Source organism: Phyllobates terribilis, unplaced genomic scaffold (assembly GCF_046119375.1).
Source record: "Phyllobates terribilis strain yellow unplaced genomic scaffold, ASM4611937v1 Scaffold_5__5_contigs__length_657084704, whole genome shotgun sequence".
NCBI classification, from domain to species: domain Eukaryota; kingdom Metazoa; phylum Chordata; class Amphibia; order Anura; family Dendrobatidae; genus Phyllobates; species Phyllobates terribilis.
Window position 1 is genome coordinate 46,048,892 of NW_027362765.1, and position 19,001 is coordinate 46,067,892.

The window sequence follows — 19,001 nt, forward strand, 5'->3', positions numbered from 1 at the left end:
GGAACATTACCTCCTTGAACGTATTAAATCTAACGGGTGGCGATCATATGAGACGACTGCGCACCAGGGAAGCTTTTTGGATTTACAATCTGGGCTTGTATGTTCCACTGGGTCTAAACTTGCGCAGAGAGGTAATGTTCCACTATTAACTAATTTAGAGAGATACACTACCGTTCAAAAGTTTGGGGTCATTTAGAAATTTCATTATTTTTGAAAGAAAAGCACTTTTTTTTCAATTAAGCTAACATTAAATTAATCAGAAATACACTCTATACATTGTTAATGTGGTAAATGACTATTCTAGCTGCAAACGTCTTGTTTTTATTGCAATATCTACATAGGTGTATAGAGGCCCATTTCCAACAACCACCACAGCAGTGTTTTAATGGTACACTGTGATTGCTAACTGTGTAAGAAGGCTAATGGATGTTTAGAAAACCCTTGCACAAGTATGTTAGTCCAGCTGAAAACGGTTTGGCTGATTTGAGAAGCTATAAAATTGACCTTCCTTTGAGTTAGTTGAGAATCTGGAGCATTACATTTGTTTGTTCTATGAAACTCTCAAAATGGCCAGAAAGAGAATTTTCATGTGAACCTCGACAGTCTATTCTTGTTCTTAGAAATGAAGGCTATTCCATGCGAGAAATTAACAAGAAACTGAAGATTTCCTACAACGGTGTGTACTACTCCCTTCAGTGGAGAGCACAAACATACTCTAACCAGAGTAGAAAGAGAAGTGGGAGACCCCGCTGCACAACTGAGCAACAAGACAAGTACATTAGAGTCTCTAGTTTGAGAAATCGACGCCTCACAGCTCATCAACTGGCAGCTTCATTAAATAGTACACGCAAAACGCCAGTGTCAACGTCTACAGTGAAGAGGCGACTCCGGGATGCTGGCCTTCAGATCAAAGTGGCAAAGAAAAAGCCATATCTGAGACTGGCTAATTAAAGGAAAAGATTAATATGGGCAAAAGAACACAGACATTGGACAGAGGTAGATTGGAAAAAAGTTTTATGGACAGACGAATCAAAGTTTGAGGTGTTTGGATCACACAGAAGAACATTTGTGAGACGCAGAACAACTGAAAAGATGCTGGAAGAGTGCCTGACGCCATCTGTCAAGCATGGTGGAGGCAATGTGATGGTCTGGGGTTGCTTTGGTGCTGGTAAAGTGGGAGATTTGTACAAGGTAAATGGGATTTTTAATAAGGAAGGCTATCACTCTATTTTGCAACGCCATGCCATACCCTGTGGACAGCGCTTGATTGGAGCCAATTTCATCCTACAACAGGACAATGACCCAAAGCACACCTCCAAATTATGCATGAACTATTCAGGGAAGAAGCAGGCAGCTGGTATTCTATCTGTAATGGAGTGGCCAGAGCAGTCACCAGATCTCAACCCCATCATTGAGCTGTTGTGGGAGCAGCTTGACAGTATGGTACGCAAAAAGTGCCCATCAAGCCAATGCAACTTGTGGGAGGGGCTTCAGGAAGCATGGGGTGAAATTTCTCAAGATTACCTCAGCAAATTAACAGCTAGAATGCCAAAGGTCTGCAATGCTGGAATTGCTGCAAAGGGAGCATTCTTTGACGAAAGCAAAGTTTGAAGGACAAAATTATTCTTTCAAATAAAAATCATTATTTCTAACATTGTCAATGTCTGGACTATATTTTATTCATTTTTCAACTCATTTGATGAATAAAAGTATGAGTTTTCATGGAAAACACAAAATTGTCTGGGTGACCCCAAACTTTTGAACGGTAGTGTATGTACCGTATTCTCTTCTTGTCTCTATGTTTCTCCTCAGATGGGGTCTTTGGATGTTTTTTATACTCATTCTTATTCTTATTTGTCAATTGTATATTTGTTTCTTATTTTTGTATCTGCACTTATTGACCATGTGCCACTGCATATATATGTTTGAGTTTCCTTCTGGCAGCAATGTCGGCTTAAAATCTGATAATGTGAACTAATTATTCCACCAGTATGCAATTCTTGAGCGTACTCATGATACAATGGTCCGGAACCTACGTTGATTTCCTTCCAGTGACGATGTCTGTGGACATGCTTAGCCATGTGATTAAATCAGCAGACTAGATTGTATTCATCAATGGAATTTAAGATGTACCGACACGCTGCTTCAGAAGCAGTGATAAAAAACGCTAGATCGTTCAAAACGCGTAGCACTGTCCACCTACCCCACATTCCCTTTTCTTATAGATGTCATTTTTAATATGGACTAATTAAATGCATGTTTTTACTTGGAGCTAGATACTACAATTTTCTTTAGCATGTCATGGTAACTGGGGATACCGAACATAAATGGGGCATGTTTAAGGAAATACTACTAGAATCTGGTAGAAAACTTACACCCTCTGGTAATAAAATGTCAAGGAATAAAAAGAAACCATAATGGATTAATAAGGCAGTACAAAGTTTAAAAAGACAAAAACAAAGGCATTCAAAATCTTGAAGGCCAAGCATACAGAAATAGCATTTCAGGAGTATAAAGATCTAAATAAGAAATGTAAAAAGAGATCATGCTAGTAAAAAGAGATCATGCTAGCAAAGTTATCTACAGAGAAACAAATTGCCAGCGACCTTAAAATAAATTCCAACAATTTTTATAAATACATCAATGCCAAAAAGAAAAAAAAACAGATAGCATCTGCCCCTGAAAAGACGATAATAACAAGATAAGTATAGAGGACAAAGAAAAGGCTGAGATATTGATATGAAATTTTCATACATGTTCACCAATGAACTGTTTGTTCCAGGGATCTTTCAACAAGGCAAAAATCACCACCTGATTATAAGTAGTTTAACAAAAGAAGAAGTACGCCTGCATCTGAGCAAATTAAACATTGATAAATCCCCTGGCCCAGATGGCATTCATCCACGGATACTGAGGGAATTGAGCTCAGCAATTGACAGACCACTGTATCTCATATTCTTAGACTTTCTTGTAACGGGTGGTGCCTCAGGATTGGAGAATTGCTGATGTAGTACCGATATTTAAGAAAAGTAAGAAAGTTGATCCAGGTAACTACCGTCCAGTAAGTCTGACATTGGTAATGTGCAAAGTTTACGAGGGCATCAAAAGAGATGACCAGAGTTATATCACAAAGAATAATATAATAAATGATAACCAGCACGGATTCATGAAAAATAGGTCGTGTCTAACCAACATGTGGGGGTTCTATGAGGAGGCAAGTGCAAATATGGATGTTGGTAATGCGGCTGATGTGATTTATCAGCCTTATACTGAAGCTACAGAAGCAAGGGCTATGGGGAACTATATGCAGATGGGTAAAGAATTGGCTAAATGACAGGAAACAAAGAGTGGTAATAAATGGTACATTCTCTAAATGGGATATAGTCAGCAGTGGGGACCCCAGGGATCTGTGCTAGGACCGATTTTTTTAACCTCTTTATTAATGACCTGGTGGATGGGATTGAGAGTAAAGTGTCAGTCTTCGCTGACGACACCAAATTATGTAGGATATTAAAATCTGATCTTTACATTACAATATTGCAAAATGATCTGGATAAGATGACTGAATGGGCAAACACTTGGCAAATGAGGTTTAATGTAGGTAAATGTAGAGTAATGCACCTAGGACTGAGTGATCCTATTGCTGCATATACATTAAATGTCTTTCCTGTCCTTTCTAAATGTAGTGTATCCCTCCATGTTTGTCACGCAGTCATGGCTTTCATCCAGCCAGGTTTCCGTAATACCCACCACATCGTATTCTCTGACCAACAATGGAGTGTCCAGTTCAGCCATTTTGTTTGGTTGGACCTTCCACTTCCCTCTAACTTTGTCATTAGTACGGATGTGTACCAAGACCACTGGGTTTTCCCCAGCCCCATCCAGCAATCTGTCTATCTGATCCGCAATATGTCGAACCCGAGCACCCGGCAGACAACACACTGTTCGGCATTCACGGTCTCGGCGGCAGATGACCCTGTCTGTCCACCTTATTACAGAGTCCCCTACCACCCTCATCTGTCTGGCCTTTGCTACACTCCTATTTCCCTCCTTCCTACAGTAGTCGTCTTCCTGGTTGCTAGGAGCAACGTTCTGCTGCAGTGCTGGGCCTGCATTTCTAATATCAGCCATAGCCAATAACATAGTTTAAAGCAAGATCATAGTTTGGTGTTTTCCTTGCTTGCCTTCTATTTAGTTTTTCCGCTTTTACCTGTATTGTTTATCCCCATTTAATATGTGCTCCATGGACAATGCTGCCAGGTGTGCATCTTGTGAGATCTATGCATGCCTTGAACAGCCGTTTGAGGGTGAATATGTCTGCGCTCAATGTCAGCGGGTTACATGTTTGGGGCCAGTGATATGGAGGAGGGTGGAGGTGGGGAAGATCAGGACCCAGAAATAGGTACCTGGGTAACAGTTAGAAGGGGTAGGTGGGAAAGTGCCAGGGAGCCCAGCCCTGATCTGGCACAACCTAGTAAATATGCCTGTTTGGCTGATATTAGGAATGCTAGCCCAGGGCTGGGAACACTGCAGCAGGACGTTGCTCCTAGCAACCAGGAAGACGACTGATGTAGGAAGGAGGGAAATCGGAGTGAAGCAAAGGCCAGACAGATGTAGGTGGTAGGGGACTCTATAAGGCGGACAGACAGGGTCATCTGCAGCCGAGACTGTGAATGCCGAACAGTGTGTTGTCAGCCAGGTGCTCGGGTTCGACATATTGCGGATCGGATAGACAGATTGCTGGGTGGGACTGGGGAAAACCCAGCGGTCATGGTACACATCGGACAAAGAAAAGGCTGAGATATTAAACAGGCACTTTTCATCCATGTTCACCAATAAACCGTCCGTTCCAGGGATCTTTCAACAAGGCAAAAATCACCAACCTGGTAACAGGGAGTAGTGTCACAGGATTGGAGGATGGCCGATGTGGTACGATATTTAAGAAAGGTAAAAAGGTGGATCCAGGTAACTACCATCCGGTAAGTCTGACATCAGAAATGTGCGAAGTTTTTGAGGGCATCGTAAGAGATTACTTGCAGAGTTATATCGCAGAGAATAATATAATACATGATAATCAGCATGGATTCATGAAAAATAGGTCATGTCTAACCAACATGTTGGAGTTCTATGAGGAGATAAGTGCAAACCTGGATGTTGGTAATTCGGCGGAAGTAATTTATCTGGACTTTGCAAAGGCATTTGATACTGTGCCACATAGCAGCCTTATACTCAAGCTACAGAATCAAGGACTTGGGGGAACCATATGCAGATGGGTAAGGAATTGGCTAAATGATAGGAAACAAAGAGTCGTCATAAATGGTACGTTCTCTAAATGGGATATAGTCAGCAGTGGGGTGCCGCAGGGATCAGTTCTAGGACCGCTTCTTTTTAACCTCTTTATTAATGACCTTGGGGATGGGATTGCGAGCAAAGTGTCAGTTTTTGCTGAAAACACCAAACTATGTAGGATATTAAAATCTGATCTTGACATTAGAATATTGCAGAACGATCTGGATGAGATGACTGAATGGGCAAACACTTGGCAGATGAGGTTTAATGTAGATAAATGTAGAGTAATGCACCTAGGACGGAGTAATCCTATTGCTGCATACACATTAAATTGGAGTATACTCGAAACTACAGAACAGGAGAAGGACTGGGTATTCTGGTTACAAGTAAGCTGAGCAGCAGTACTCAATGTCAAGCAGCAGCCACAAAAGCAAATAAGATTTTAGGATGTATAAAAAGAGAAAAAAAAATCATCCTGCGATCCCAATGTACTGTCACCCCTTTATAAATCACTGGTGAGGCCACATCTGGAATATGTGATCCAGTTTTGGGCTCCACATTTTAAAAAGAATATTCAGAAGTTAGAGTCAGTTCAAAGGCGGGCAACTAGATTATTACAAGGCATGGAAGGCCTCTCATATGATGAGAGGTTGAAAAAGTTGAGTCTGTTTAGCTTAGAAAAGATACCTCAGAGGAGATCTCATTTACATGTATAAATATGTGTGTGGTCAGTACAAAGGACTAGCACATGACTTATTCCTTCCAAAGACCATACTAAAGGACCAGGGCGCAGTCATTACGGTTGGAAGAAAGGCAATTCCGGCACGTAAACAGGAAAGGGTTCTTTACAGTCATAGCAGTTGGACTGTGGAATTCCCTACCACAAGAGGTAGTAATGGCCGACACTATAACAGCTTTCAAAAAAGGGTTGGACGATTTCCTAGATACACATAACATTGTGGGCTACAGTTAAATTAGACAAAATATTACACCTATAGTAGTACATTTAATACAATAATAGTAATTGCATAACAAGTATCATAATTAGGTTTGATCCAGGGTTCTAGGACTGATCGCCTTTTCTCGGGGTCAAGAAGGAATTTTTTCCCGTGATGCAAATTGGCTGAATGTGTTCTGGGGTTTTTACCTTCTTTTGGATCAACAGATTTAGGCATAGGGATTTTAGTAATACCATTAATAGAATCACAATAGTAATACAAAATATAAAACAAATTAAAAAATTATAAACGGGTTCATTTTTAATTGTAATAGTGCATCAATAATAAAAATGGTAATAATACATTTGTGAGGCCTAGCCCCAGTAAGTTAGTTAGTGTAGGGAGTACAATTGGGGGAGAAAGATTGAACTGGATGGACCTAGGTCTTTATTCAACCTATGTTACTATGTGGTTAATATAATTTGTAGTAAAAATTAATCTGGTTAGTCATATTGGACTGCTATTATTTTGAACACTAATGTATATTAATAATTTCATAAGTTTTAATTCAAATGTAAGTTCTAACTTAGTTTCTTGTTTACTTCTTTGTCATTACTTTGATTCTATTATGTATTTTCTTGTACAGTTTGTCACAATTATACGGTTTATACCTGTGTGAGAGTTTTCCTTTGCGGTCAACAAAATATGATTTTCAAGTAAAACATTTCCCACCTTCTAGGTATGATAATGGTTTCTCAATTTGTGAGATATTTGATGTCTAGTAAGATTCCTTTTGTTGGTAAAATATTTCTCACATTCTAAACATGAAAATGGCTTCTCTCCTGTGTGAGTTCTCTGATGAGTAACAAGATGTGATCTATTGGCAAAACATTTCTCACATTCTGAACATAGAAAAGGCTTCTCTCCTGTGTGCGTTCTCTGATGTTTAATAAGGACTGATTTATTTGCAAAACATTCCCCACATTCTAAACATGAAAATGGCTTCTCTCCTGTGTGAGTTCTCTGATGTACAACAAGATTTGATCTTTCTGCAAAACATTTTCCACATTCTGAACATGAAAATGGCCTCTCTCCTGTGTGAGTTCTCTGATGTGTAACAAGATGTGATCTTAATGCAAAACATTTCCCACATTCTGAACAAGAAAATGGCTTCTCCCCTGTGTGAGTTCGCTGATGTGTAACACACTGTGATTTCTTTGCAAAACATTTCCCACATTCTGAACATGAATAAGGCTTCTCCCCTGTGTGAGTTCTCTGATGTTTTATAAGAGTTGATTTATCTGCAAAACATTTCTCACATTCTGAACATGAAAATGGCTTCTCCCCTGTATGAACTCTCTGATGTCTAATAAGATGTGATTTTTTGTTAAAATATTTCCCACATTCTGAACATGAATATGGCTTCTCCCTTGCATGAACACTTTGTCTAACATGCTCTAATTTTGGGTTAAAATATTTCCCACACTCTGAAGAAGAAAATGTTTTCTCCTCTATGTTAATTTTTGGATGTGTAAAAAAAGTTTTTTTAAGGGAAAAACTTTTTTCATATTCTACATTTGAAAATGGCTTTCTTGCTATAAGAGTAGTTACATTTTTAACTCCACTTTTGTGACTTTTTTTTTTTTTATTAGTCTGTAATGAATCAGAAGATAGGACTTGTTTAAAAGGATCAGATGATAGATCTTTGCTGTGAAAGAATGACTGTATTTCTGGAATAGTGGCATAGACGTCAGTTATATCTTGAGAGATATCAAGGTCATCGGATTTAAAAATTGAAGATGTCAGTTCTCCCTCTGATCTCTTGATGCAGTCACCTGCCAAGAATAAAGATTATTTTTGAAAAAAAGATGCTGAATTATATTTTTATAACGTTTCCAAAATACCCAAAGAAATTGAAAGTTATGTAGGAAAATCAAATTATTTACCAAGACAAAAATAGTTAATAATTTAACAGTGGACCTTGAAAAGCAACATGGCTTCCAGGAACCAATCCAGCAAAATCGAAGCCAAATATTCCCCTTGCTTCTGAGTCCTGCTGTGTGCCCAAATACTGTTACCGTCCACATTTTTAGCATTGATGTAGAAGAAAGATACCACTTAAAAATTGATGGTGGTCGTGTCTCCAGAAGAACAAGCTGGGCACTAACCTATTGGGCATAAAGTGGCTTACATGCAATTTTCACTCTCCAGCATTCACGGCGTGCTAGTTTCCCAGACATTACCGCTGGAGTCAAAATAGTCACTATTCCTAAACTACTATTTGATCAGCTGTGTTGTGCCCCTAACAGCCGTGGGTGGAATCGCGATCCACCCATGGCTGTTAACTAGTTAAATGCCGCTGTCAATCTCTGACAGCAGCATTTAACATCGCTGCGCCGGAAGCGCGTCACAAGTCCCGCCCATCAGCGCCTGTGTCACATGACCGGGTCTGCGCTTATAGCAAGTGAGCATTTCTGCAACACACAGCAGGGCTCAAGTCCTGCTGTGTGTTGCACTGGCAATCAGACGACCGCAGGTTCTAGTCTCATATGGAGACAATTGAAGCAAGTGTAAAGTAAAAAAAAAAAAAGATTTTAAAAAAATATACAGTTAGTCCTCGGGTTACGACGGTCTCGAGTTACATCGTTTCGTGGTTACGACGCTTTATACGACGCTCATTCCTACTTACGAGGCCCCTCTTGACTCAGCTGCCCCAGTATCTCCAGCACCTTCTGCAGCTTCCTCCCAATAAGTAAGCCTGTTCTCTCTTTGGAATTGTTATCTTTGTTTATTATAGTACTGTACACTGTTTATTACTGGTACAGCACTACAGTACAGTATTTCATTCTTAAACGTACTGTACTGCACAATATTTTACTGTACCTATGTTTATTGATAATTATGTAGGGTACTGTGTTAGGATAGGTGTTTGGATAGGCTAAGTGTTTGCAGTACTGTACTATTATTATGGTACAGTACTGTATGAACTTATGATCCGACTTACGTCGAAATTCGGTTTACGACGCCGCGTAAGAACGGATCAACGTCGTAAGTCGAGGACTACCCGTAAGTTCAAATCACCCCCCTTTTGCCCCATTCAAAATAAAATAATAACAAAAAAAAGTCAATTATACACATACTTGGTATCGCCACGTTCAGAATCGCCCGATCTAGCAATATAAAAAAATAATTGATCGCATCGGTAAACGGTATAACGAGAAAAGAAATCAAAACGCCAGAATTACATTTTTTTGGTTGCCGCAACATTGCAATAAGATGCAATAACAGGTGATCAAAAGATCGTATCTACTCCAAAATGGTATCAATAATGTCAGCTCGGTATGCAAAAAATAAGCCCTTATCCGGCCCCAGATGCTGAAAAATGGAGACGCTACGAGTCTTGGAAAATGGGGACTTTTTTTTTTTTTGCAAAGTTTGGATTTTTTTTTCACCACCTATACCTATACATGTTTGGTATCCACGAACTCTTAATGACCTGGGGAATCAAAATGGCAGGCCAGTTTTAGCATTTAGTGAACATGGTAAAAAAAAAATTAATTGTGGAATTGCACTTTTTTTTGCAATTTTACCGCACTTTGAATTTTTTTCCTGTTTTCCAGTACACTATATGGTAAAACCAATGGAGTTGTTCAAAAGTACAACTCGTCCCGCAAAAAACAAGCCCTCACATGGCCATATTGATGGAAAAATAAAAAAGTTATGGCTCTAGGAAGACAGGGAGAAAAAAACAAAAATGCAAACAGTGAAAAACCCAAGGTCGCAAAGGGGTTAAAGCTTAAAAATCCTCAAAACTTAGATTTGAGATTATGAAAAGGACTTGGCAAGTTTATGCTGCAAAAACTCAGTTTAAGTTGGCGTGTGTTCATACTGATTTTTTTTGGGGAGCAGAAACTCTCCAAGTCCTCCTCAAATACTCAAAACTTGGTTCTAGTGATGTATTAAATGTTTTTTGTGGCCCTTGTTCAGTATGGCAATGCAGCCTATGGAGCAAAAAATGTGCACCCCTAAATTAGAGTATGTATAGTACTTGGCAATCCAAACTATCGTAGGGGACAATATTTTATGTTTGATGAGTTGTTTTTTTTTTAAGATATATTAGACATTTAGAGAGAACCTTTCAACATAGTGCACTAATCCGGAGTTGCACTCATTTATGATGGACCATTGGAGCTACTATAAGTCCTGACTAGAAAGGTAGAAAAAGTGTTAGTGCTCCTCATTTTAGGAGAGATTGTGCAGTAATTTTCATTCCTTAGGATCGAAAACATCATGAAATTCATGAAGTAGAGTCATTACGGTCCTCTCTCCTCCTGTACCAGTCGCCAACGCATTTTTGCTCAAATTATTGTACTTGTTGTTTGTTATGTATACCCCTTTTAAACATGTAAAGCGCCATGGAATTAATGACGCTATAATAATAATAATTACAGCCATCAACCACGCACAGCTTAGAGATATATCATAGCATAGGTGTAATGTGTTTAGTGTAGATTATCGTGAACCTCTCTGAAGTTAGACAAGTCTTTTTTTCACAGAAACTGAATAGTCAGGAAAAAGGGAAACTCTGGTAATTTTTATTTTCAGGTCTTGCAGATTCAACAATGGATGGCTCCTGTACAACTTCTTATTTACATACTCAAATTGATAGGGTGGAGGAGCATGCAGTGGTATAGTGGCAGAAAGGTGAACTACACCGCCAATAAAGCAGTGACAGCCAGGGACTGAGGAGAATTTGTGACTTCTCTGCATTTATTAGTTACTACTCACCTGGGTCATTATCTGTAGGAATCTCCTCTTTACACCACTCATCACCTCTCATATTTATCTCTGTAGTATTAATATGGGTCAGATCTTCACCCTGAAACAAATATTGTAAAAGTCACAGACAGATGTAGAAGTCACATCTATGATCTGCTCTAATCCTGCCATCTCCACCGTTCTCATTACACAAGTATAAAACATATAATACTGGTGGATAAAACAAGACTGAGCACAAGACCTTCACAGATGTCTACACATCATAGGGGAGATCTCATGACACCTTCTCTCCATCTACCTGATGTTCCTGAGGAACATTGGGATCTTCTTGTTTACAGTCCTGTGGGAGAAGAGGACGGGGACATCTCTCTGGTGTTATCCTCTTACTGGATAGAACTGGAGGAAACACATACAGGAACTGAATTCATTCTTTACATACAGATCATTATAGGCCATGTGTATTTAGTCCTGTCTATTACCTGTTGATGTGAGGGGCTCGGGAACCACCATCATGACGTCCTTGTACAGATCTTTGTGTCCTTCTAAATACTCCCACTCCTCCATGGAGAAATAGATGGTGACATCCTGATACCTTATAGGAACCTGAAACAAACAAAGATACCGTCATCCCCCTGATCCCTTCATAGCATTACTGTATAATGTCCCAGCATTCCCAGCAGTGTCACCTCTCCAGTCAGCAGCTCAATCATCTTGTAGGCGAGTTCTAGGATCTTCTGGTCATTGATGTCCTCATATATCAGGGAGTGAGGTGGAGGTCTTGTGATCGGCCTCAGGGGTGTTCCCCATCCCTTAGATACAGGGGCCTGGCAGCACTCACTAGAGGTCTTCTTCACTACTGTGTAATCCTAGTAATGGAGAGACACATTAATAAATCCTACTACAGATATTTCCAGAGTCATTACCTCTCCAGTTCTGTCCATCTGTTATTCCCATAGATAAGAATGATGCAATGTGACGTCATCAGAATCTCTCACCTCTCCAGTAATCCGGAAGAGGATCTCTAGGGTGAGGTGTAATATCCTCTCCGCCATCTTCTCCTTGTCCATATCCATCCTCGACGGATCAATTAGGAATATGCTGTTATATTGAAAATCTCTGCTGACAGGATCCGATATTGTAAGGACCTAAATGGGGAGAAGATGACTATGTAACATCATAAAGATCCCATGTAAAAACACAATTACAGGAGATAAGGGGAACATACTGTGCTTCTCACAAAATTAGAATATCATCAAAAAGTTTGAAAAAAAAGTGCTTTTCTGTCCATTTATCTTTTTTGGAACTTTGAGTTTTTGCAGTTTTCTCCATAGAATTGCACTAGATGTGGAAAATCTACAGGATAAAAAACGCACATATACAGATGCATCTCACTAAATTAGAATATCATCAAAAAGTTAATTTATTTCAGTTCTCCAATACAAAAAGTGAAACTCATATTATATAGAGTCATTACAAACAAAGTGATCCATTTTAAGTGTTTATTTCTGTTAATGTTGATGATTATGGCTTACAGTCAATGAAAACACAAAAAGTCATTATCTCAGTAAATTAGAATAATTAACAAAAAAAACATCTGCAAAGGCTTCCTAAGCATTTAAAAAGGTCCCTTAGTCTGTTTCAGTAGGCTCCACAATCATGGAGAAGACTGCTGACTTGACAGATGTCTAGAAGGCAGTCATTGACACACTCCACAAGGAGGGTAAGCCACAAAAGGTCATTGATAAAGAAGCTGGCTGTTCAAACTGTGCTGTATCCAAGCATATTAATGGGAAGTTGAGTGGAAGGAAGAAGTGTGGTAGAAAAAGGTGCACAAGCAACAGGGATAACCACAGCCTTAAAAGGATTGTTAAGAAAAGATCATTCAAAAATTTGGGGGAGATTCACAAGGAGTGGACTGCTGCTGGAGTCATTGCTTCAAAAGCCACAACACACACACACACACAAACACACACACACGTATCCAGGACATGGGTTACAAGTGTCGCATTCCTTGTGTCAAGCCACTCATGACCAATAGAGACAAGGCCAGAAGCATCTTACCTGAGCAAGAGAGGTGTTTTTTGTTAATTATTCTAATTTACTGAGATAATGACTTTTGTGTTTTCATTGGCTGTAAGCCATAATCCTCAACATTAGCAGAAATAAACACGTAAAATCGATCACTCTCTGTTTGTAATGACTATATAATATATGAGTTTCCCTTTTTGTATTGAAGAACTGAAATAAATTAACTTTTTGATGATATTCTAATTTAGTGAGAAGCACCTGTATGAGGAGATAGAACGTGTAGATATTGTATTCTCAGATCGTATAAACTGGAATGTCATAAACATCACCCACTTGCTGCACTCGTGACTTAGATGTGATTGTAAAAGGACACTCCACTTCTCACAATCACTTGTTCATTTAACTAGCACAATAGTGAGATTAGCGCACCCTACACTCATCTCACACATCCACACCACACTTCCACACTTCTTGCAGCCACCATTTGCCATTTTGATAGGCCACCAAGACTCCTGCCCTGGATGGCACACTAGCGCACACACACACAGCTAACTTTTCGAAGCACCCGATAAGTACTTCTTGCACTTTGGCATACACTGGTTAAAAAAAACAAGCTATACTTTTCCTCTTTGATGTGGGTGTGTTTAGAACAGAAAGGATCAAACTTATTAAACTTTATATTTAATATATAAAAAATAAAGTACAGTGCTTAAAAAAAATGACAAATAAATGAAATGATAAGATTTACATACAAGGAAAAAACAGTACAAAAATAAACGCGTTGAACACAGAAACGTTTTATGAATGAACAGTCTTCTGGCGGAGGAGATCACCGCAGAAATTAGGACAGAACTGCATTTCTTGTTGTCCCCCCTGGATCTCACAATTTTTCTAGAGGAGATATTGTAAAGGGTCTCAGGTGAGAAGAGGATGGTTAATTGTATGCACAGAAAGATGGTAGAAACACTTAATATTATATTTTGGGGTTTCCAAGGCTGAAAATTCTGTCCGCTTTAACCCACAGAAGTAATGATGTCTCCAGACTACAGATATATCCGTGGATACTGTTGGTTATCAGATTTTTGATAATATGTGTCATAGAAAATATTAAAATCTCTGAAACCAGTAGAGAAGGGGCATTCACCCCCTCCCTCCTCCACTATCACAGAGATTTCCAGTAAGGAAATCAAGGGCTGACAGCATGCAATCTCTTAGACTTAAACAAAGGACATAAAGAAGTAGTAAATTGGGAAGTGACGATCTTAATTACATGTAGGCAGATCCTTTCTAAAGTGAAAGCCCCCAGGTCATTTCCTTTCAGTCAGTGTTTGAAAATCAATAAAAATTTACTTGATTTAAAAAAAGTGAAAGACCCCGGCAGTACCAACGTTTGGACAGGTAATTGAGATTTAGAATATACAGGAGAAGTCTTTTCAGAGGATTGGACAACAACAGGGTACCTGTGTTTACACATAAATAGCAAAGTGGAAGGGTCTTTGTCCCTTGGAAATGCATTTTAAATTCAAGTGACACTGTGGTTTACGGTAGGGGAAATGCTACAATAGCCGGCCCAGATGTATGTCTCTGAAAGAATATTAGGAATCTTGGAATTTGTATAAATCTGACAGTGATGGGACATACATTTTCAGTTTCAGGGCGAATAGAGGAAGAATATGCATATTTCTTCATAACTGTAACCCCTGCCCCTAGGCCACAAATTGATAATGCGCAAATCGCTGACAGCAGCCATGTCATATTTGGTCTTGGGGTAATGGTAAAATCCCAATAAAAAATATGGCGTCGATTTTAAACTTCTGCGATCACCCTGAGAGAAGTTATCACATAAGTTGAGAATTTAATTAAATTCTGAAGGGCTGAGAACAATACACAACCCGGCCTATGTGAGGTTATCAAAGGGGGTGTGTGGATGTAACTCAGGTATTGATTAAAGGTCACACCAAATTATGATCTGGGTTCCTGTAGAGAGAGATACACAACTGTGTATGCATGAATCCCGCTCCCTGAACGTCCCCAATCAAAGTGCTCTCCTTCGGCTAAGTTGACTCATCTCTTGTGAGCGGCGTAGTAAGTTTCCTTCCTTACTCTTTTTTATTTTATGCAATTGCACATGCTGTATTTTTTGGCCCCTTTGTAAAATCTATTGGATATTTTTTTATAAACACTGCCTATCGTTTAGATTAAATATAAAATTTAATAGTTCTGCTCCTTTTGCTCAATAAACCACACCTTGAAGCCATACCTACCAGGCGTCCACTCGGAGGGAATATAAAAAAAAACAACTGGTGGTGGCAGCTATTAGTCTTTCTTGGGTTATTGTGGAGTTCGCAGTGACCATATCGGAGGTATATACATATATTCCATGCGTTGGAATCGGAAGTGTATATACCATACACTCACTGTTAGTTCCTCAATAACCGGCCTATTAGCAGCCTGCAGCCTCCTCAGTTAATCATCAGACAATTGAGTAATTTTCCGGATGACAGGGGCAGCAGAGAGCTGCTCGCTCCAAAGACAACAGCGGGTAGGTAGAGATACAATTCCCCTGGCTGCGATTATCTTGACAAAATGGCATCAAAATAATGCATTTCTATTGTGCCATATGATGCTACAGATGTCCAGTCTGCCTTAGGGACAATTATCTTCACCATTGATGTAGCACCTATTTGATAATGAGGAAGTACAAAGTAAAAGTTTGTTCTTCCAGAAACTGTCAGCTGCTCGCTAATTTATTAATTTACACACAGAGGATGCGGCTTTAGTGATTTAGAATTTTGTTTGATTTATCTGATCCTTAACTCATACAGTGGTGTAAAAAAGTGTTTGCCCCCTTCCTGATTTCTTATTCTTTTGCATGTTTGTCACACTTAAATGTTTCAGATCGCAAAACAAATTTAAATATTAGACAAAGATAACACAAGTAAACACAAAATGCCGTTTTTAAAATGAAGGTCTCTATTATTAAGGGAAAAATAATTCCAAACGTGCAGGGCCCTGTGTGAAAAAGTGATTGACCCCTAAACCTAATAACTGGTTAGGCCACCCTTAGCAGCAACAACTGCAATCAAGCGTTTGCAATAACTGGCAATGAGTCTTTTACAACGCTCTATAGGAATTTTGGCCCACTCATCTTTACAAAATTGATGTAATTCAGCCACACTGGAGGGTTTCCGAGCATGAACCGCCTTTTTAAGCAGGGCTGTGGAGTCGGAATCTGTATAAAATGGACCGCCTCCGACTCATAAAATATATAATAAATTGGGTACAGTAGTTCAATGCAGTTTGTGGGGAATATTTTTTCATAAGAATTTGGGAAAGTTATGAAATGTCCTATAAATGTCTGTCCTATTGCTGACTTAAGGGTCTAGACTTTTAGCTGAGATGAATCTGTGCTACAGTAAATTTATCACTTAAACATGAGCCATGTATGAGGGAGTTGGAATCGTGGAAACGGAGTCGGTGTCATGGAAATTGAGGAGTCGGAGGTTTGGCTTACCGACTCCGCAGCCCTGTTTTTAAGGTCATGCCACTGCATCTCAATTGGATTAAGGTCAGGACTTTGACTAGCTGGTGTGTTATGGATCATTGTCCTGCTGCATAACCAAAGTGCACTTCAGCTTGAGGTCACAAACAGATGGCCAGACATTCTCCGTCAGGATTTTTTGGTAGACATAAGAATTTATGGTTCCATTTACCACAGCAAGTCTTCCAGGTCCTGAAGCAGCAAAACAGCCACAGACCATCACACTACCACTACTTGGTATGATGTTCCTTTTCTGAAATCCTGTGTTCCTTCTACGCCAGATGTAATGGGACATACACCTTCAAAAAGTTCAACTTTTGACTCATCAGTCCACAAAGTATTCTCCCAAAGTTCTTGTCGATCATCTAGATGTTTTCTGGCAAAACTGAGATGAGCCTGTATGTTCTTTTTGTTCAGCAGTGGTTTTCATCTTGGAACTCAGCCATGCATGCCTTTTTTGCCCAGTCTCTCTCTTATGGTGGAGTCATGAACACTGATGTTAACTGAGGCAAGTGAGGCCTTTAGTTCTTTGGATGTTGTTGTGGGGTCTTTTGTGGCCTTTTGGATTAGTCGTCGCTGTGCTCTTGGGGTAATTTTGGTCGGCCGGCTACTCCTGGGAAGGTTCACCGCTGTTCCATGTTTTCGCCATTTGTGGATAATGGCTCTCACTGTGGTTTGCTGGAGTCCCAAAGCTTTAGAAATGACTCTATAACATTTTCCAGACTGATAGATCTCAATTACTTTGTTTCTCATTTGTTCCTTAAAGGGAATCTGTCACCCCCTGGGACCTTCAAACCGCTAATATCGGCATACAGGTGATAGAAATGTGAATCTATACTTACCTGTATGGCCCATATTAGCGGTCTGGTTGCTGTGTAATAGCAGAAATAATTTAATAAAAAAAGCTAAGCTTCACATCCCCCGCCAAAAAATCCCTGCCTACTAGCCCTATTTCCATACTCACTCCACCTCCCCTGCATGTCAGAGGGCCCTGTGACGTGCAGTTCCCGGCCGGATCCCGCTCCTGCGCTGTTTCCTCTGTACAGTTGGCGCTCTTCTCCCTACCGTCAGTGTAGTGTTTTGCAGCAGGGAACTTGTGCGCAGGCGCTGGGAAGCCAGAGTGACTCACTGTGACGTGCAGGGGAGATGGGGTGAGTATGGAAATAGGGCTAGTAGGCAGTCATCTCTTGGCGTCCGGGGCACAAGAAACTTAGCTTTTTATTAAATTATTTCTGCTATTACACAGCAACCAGACCGCTAATATGGGCCATACAGGTCAGTATAGATTCACATTTCTATCACCTCTATGCCCATATTAGCGGTCTGAAAAGTCCCAGGGGGGTGACAGATTCCCTTTAATTTCTTTGGATCGCAGCATGGAGTCTAAGTTTTGAGGATTTTTTGGTCTATTTCACTTTGTCAGGCAGGTCCTATTTAAGTGATTTCTTGATTGAGAACAGGTGTGGCAGTAATAAGGCCTGTGTGTGGCTAGGGAAATTGAACTCAGTTTCCCAAAGATGTAATAAACCACAGTTAAATTTTGATTTAAGGGGGAAGGGCAATCACTTTTCCATACAGGGCCCTATAGGTTTGAATTTCTTTTCCCCTTAATAACAAAGACCTTCATTTAAAAACTGCATTTTGTGTTTACTTGTATTATCTTTTAAATTTGTTTTGTGATCTGAAACATTGAAGTGTGACAAACATGCAAAAGAATAAGAAATCATTAAGGGGGCAAATACTTTTTGACACCACTGTATGTCACACAGTGACAAGAGACTGTGGGCACATAACCAATCCCTCGAACTAAGGGTGCCCTAGGCTATCCCTGTGTGACGGGGTATGCGGCAGAGCAAGAAGAGACCACCGGACTAAGAACGATCCAACGGGATTTATTAAGGCAGGCAGCATACCAAATCAAAAATCCATGTTATTCCTAAGGTCCATAATAAGTCCACAATCACCGACGGGCGTGAGGTCTTGCCGCAGCTAAGAGCCCCCACACTTCTTCCTCCAGAGATCTACCAACACAACACTGGTCACGCATAAGTCCATTGTCTTGGGCTACCGGGAACAGCCCAAGGGTAGGGGAGGAGAGGTTTCCCCCCTCCTAGTCGATGGTTTAGTCCATGGCATGGCTCCGATGTGTCTATAAAGATGTGTACTGTGAGTTCTCCCTCTGCTTAAGAGAACAATGGGGAGTCCTCTAGCGGTGTTGACACAAGCCCAAGTTAAATTATGGTTGAGGAACAAAGATCTGGGAAAGGGCATGGGTACTTACATCACATCATGACATTTTATACAGAAATGCAGGATAGGGAAAACTATGTACCATGACAATTCCTTCCCCTCCAATTTTGTGTACGTACGAGGGACCTCTACAGGTCGCTTGTTAAGTACACACAGGCAGGGCTGACCGGACTCGG

General features: G+C 40.0%; 1 protein-coding gene across 2 annotated transcripts in view; it reads right to left on the reverse strand.

Moving 5' to 3' along the window:
* Positions 1 to 6,357: 6,357 nt before the first annotated feature.
* Positions 6,358 to 19,001, reverse strand: part of LOC141271885 (uncharacterized) — an 85,609-nt gene continuing 72,965 nt past the window's right edge. For both annotated transcript variants that reach the window (XM_073682095.1, XM_073682094.1), the window contains exons 2-7: positions 12,002 to 12,151; positions 11,693 to 11,872; positions 11,486 to 11,609; positions 11,305 to 11,402; positions 11,016 to 11,106; positions 6,358 to 8,062 (exon numbers count right to left, since the gene is read on the reverse strand). In XM_073682095.1, the coding sequence (XP_073538196.1) occupies positions 6,963 to 8,062; positions 11,016 to 11,106; positions 11,305 to 11,402; positions 11,486 to 11,609; positions 11,693 to 11,872; positions 12,002 to 12,079 (1,671 nt within the window). In that variant the 5' untranslated portion in view covers positions 12,080 to 12,151 and the 3' untranslated portion in view covers positions 6,358 to 6,962. The remainder of the gene's footprint in view (positions 8,063 to 11,015; positions 11,107 to 11,304; positions 11,403 to 11,485; positions 11,610 to 11,692; positions 11,873 to 12,001; positions 12,152 to 19,001) is intronic.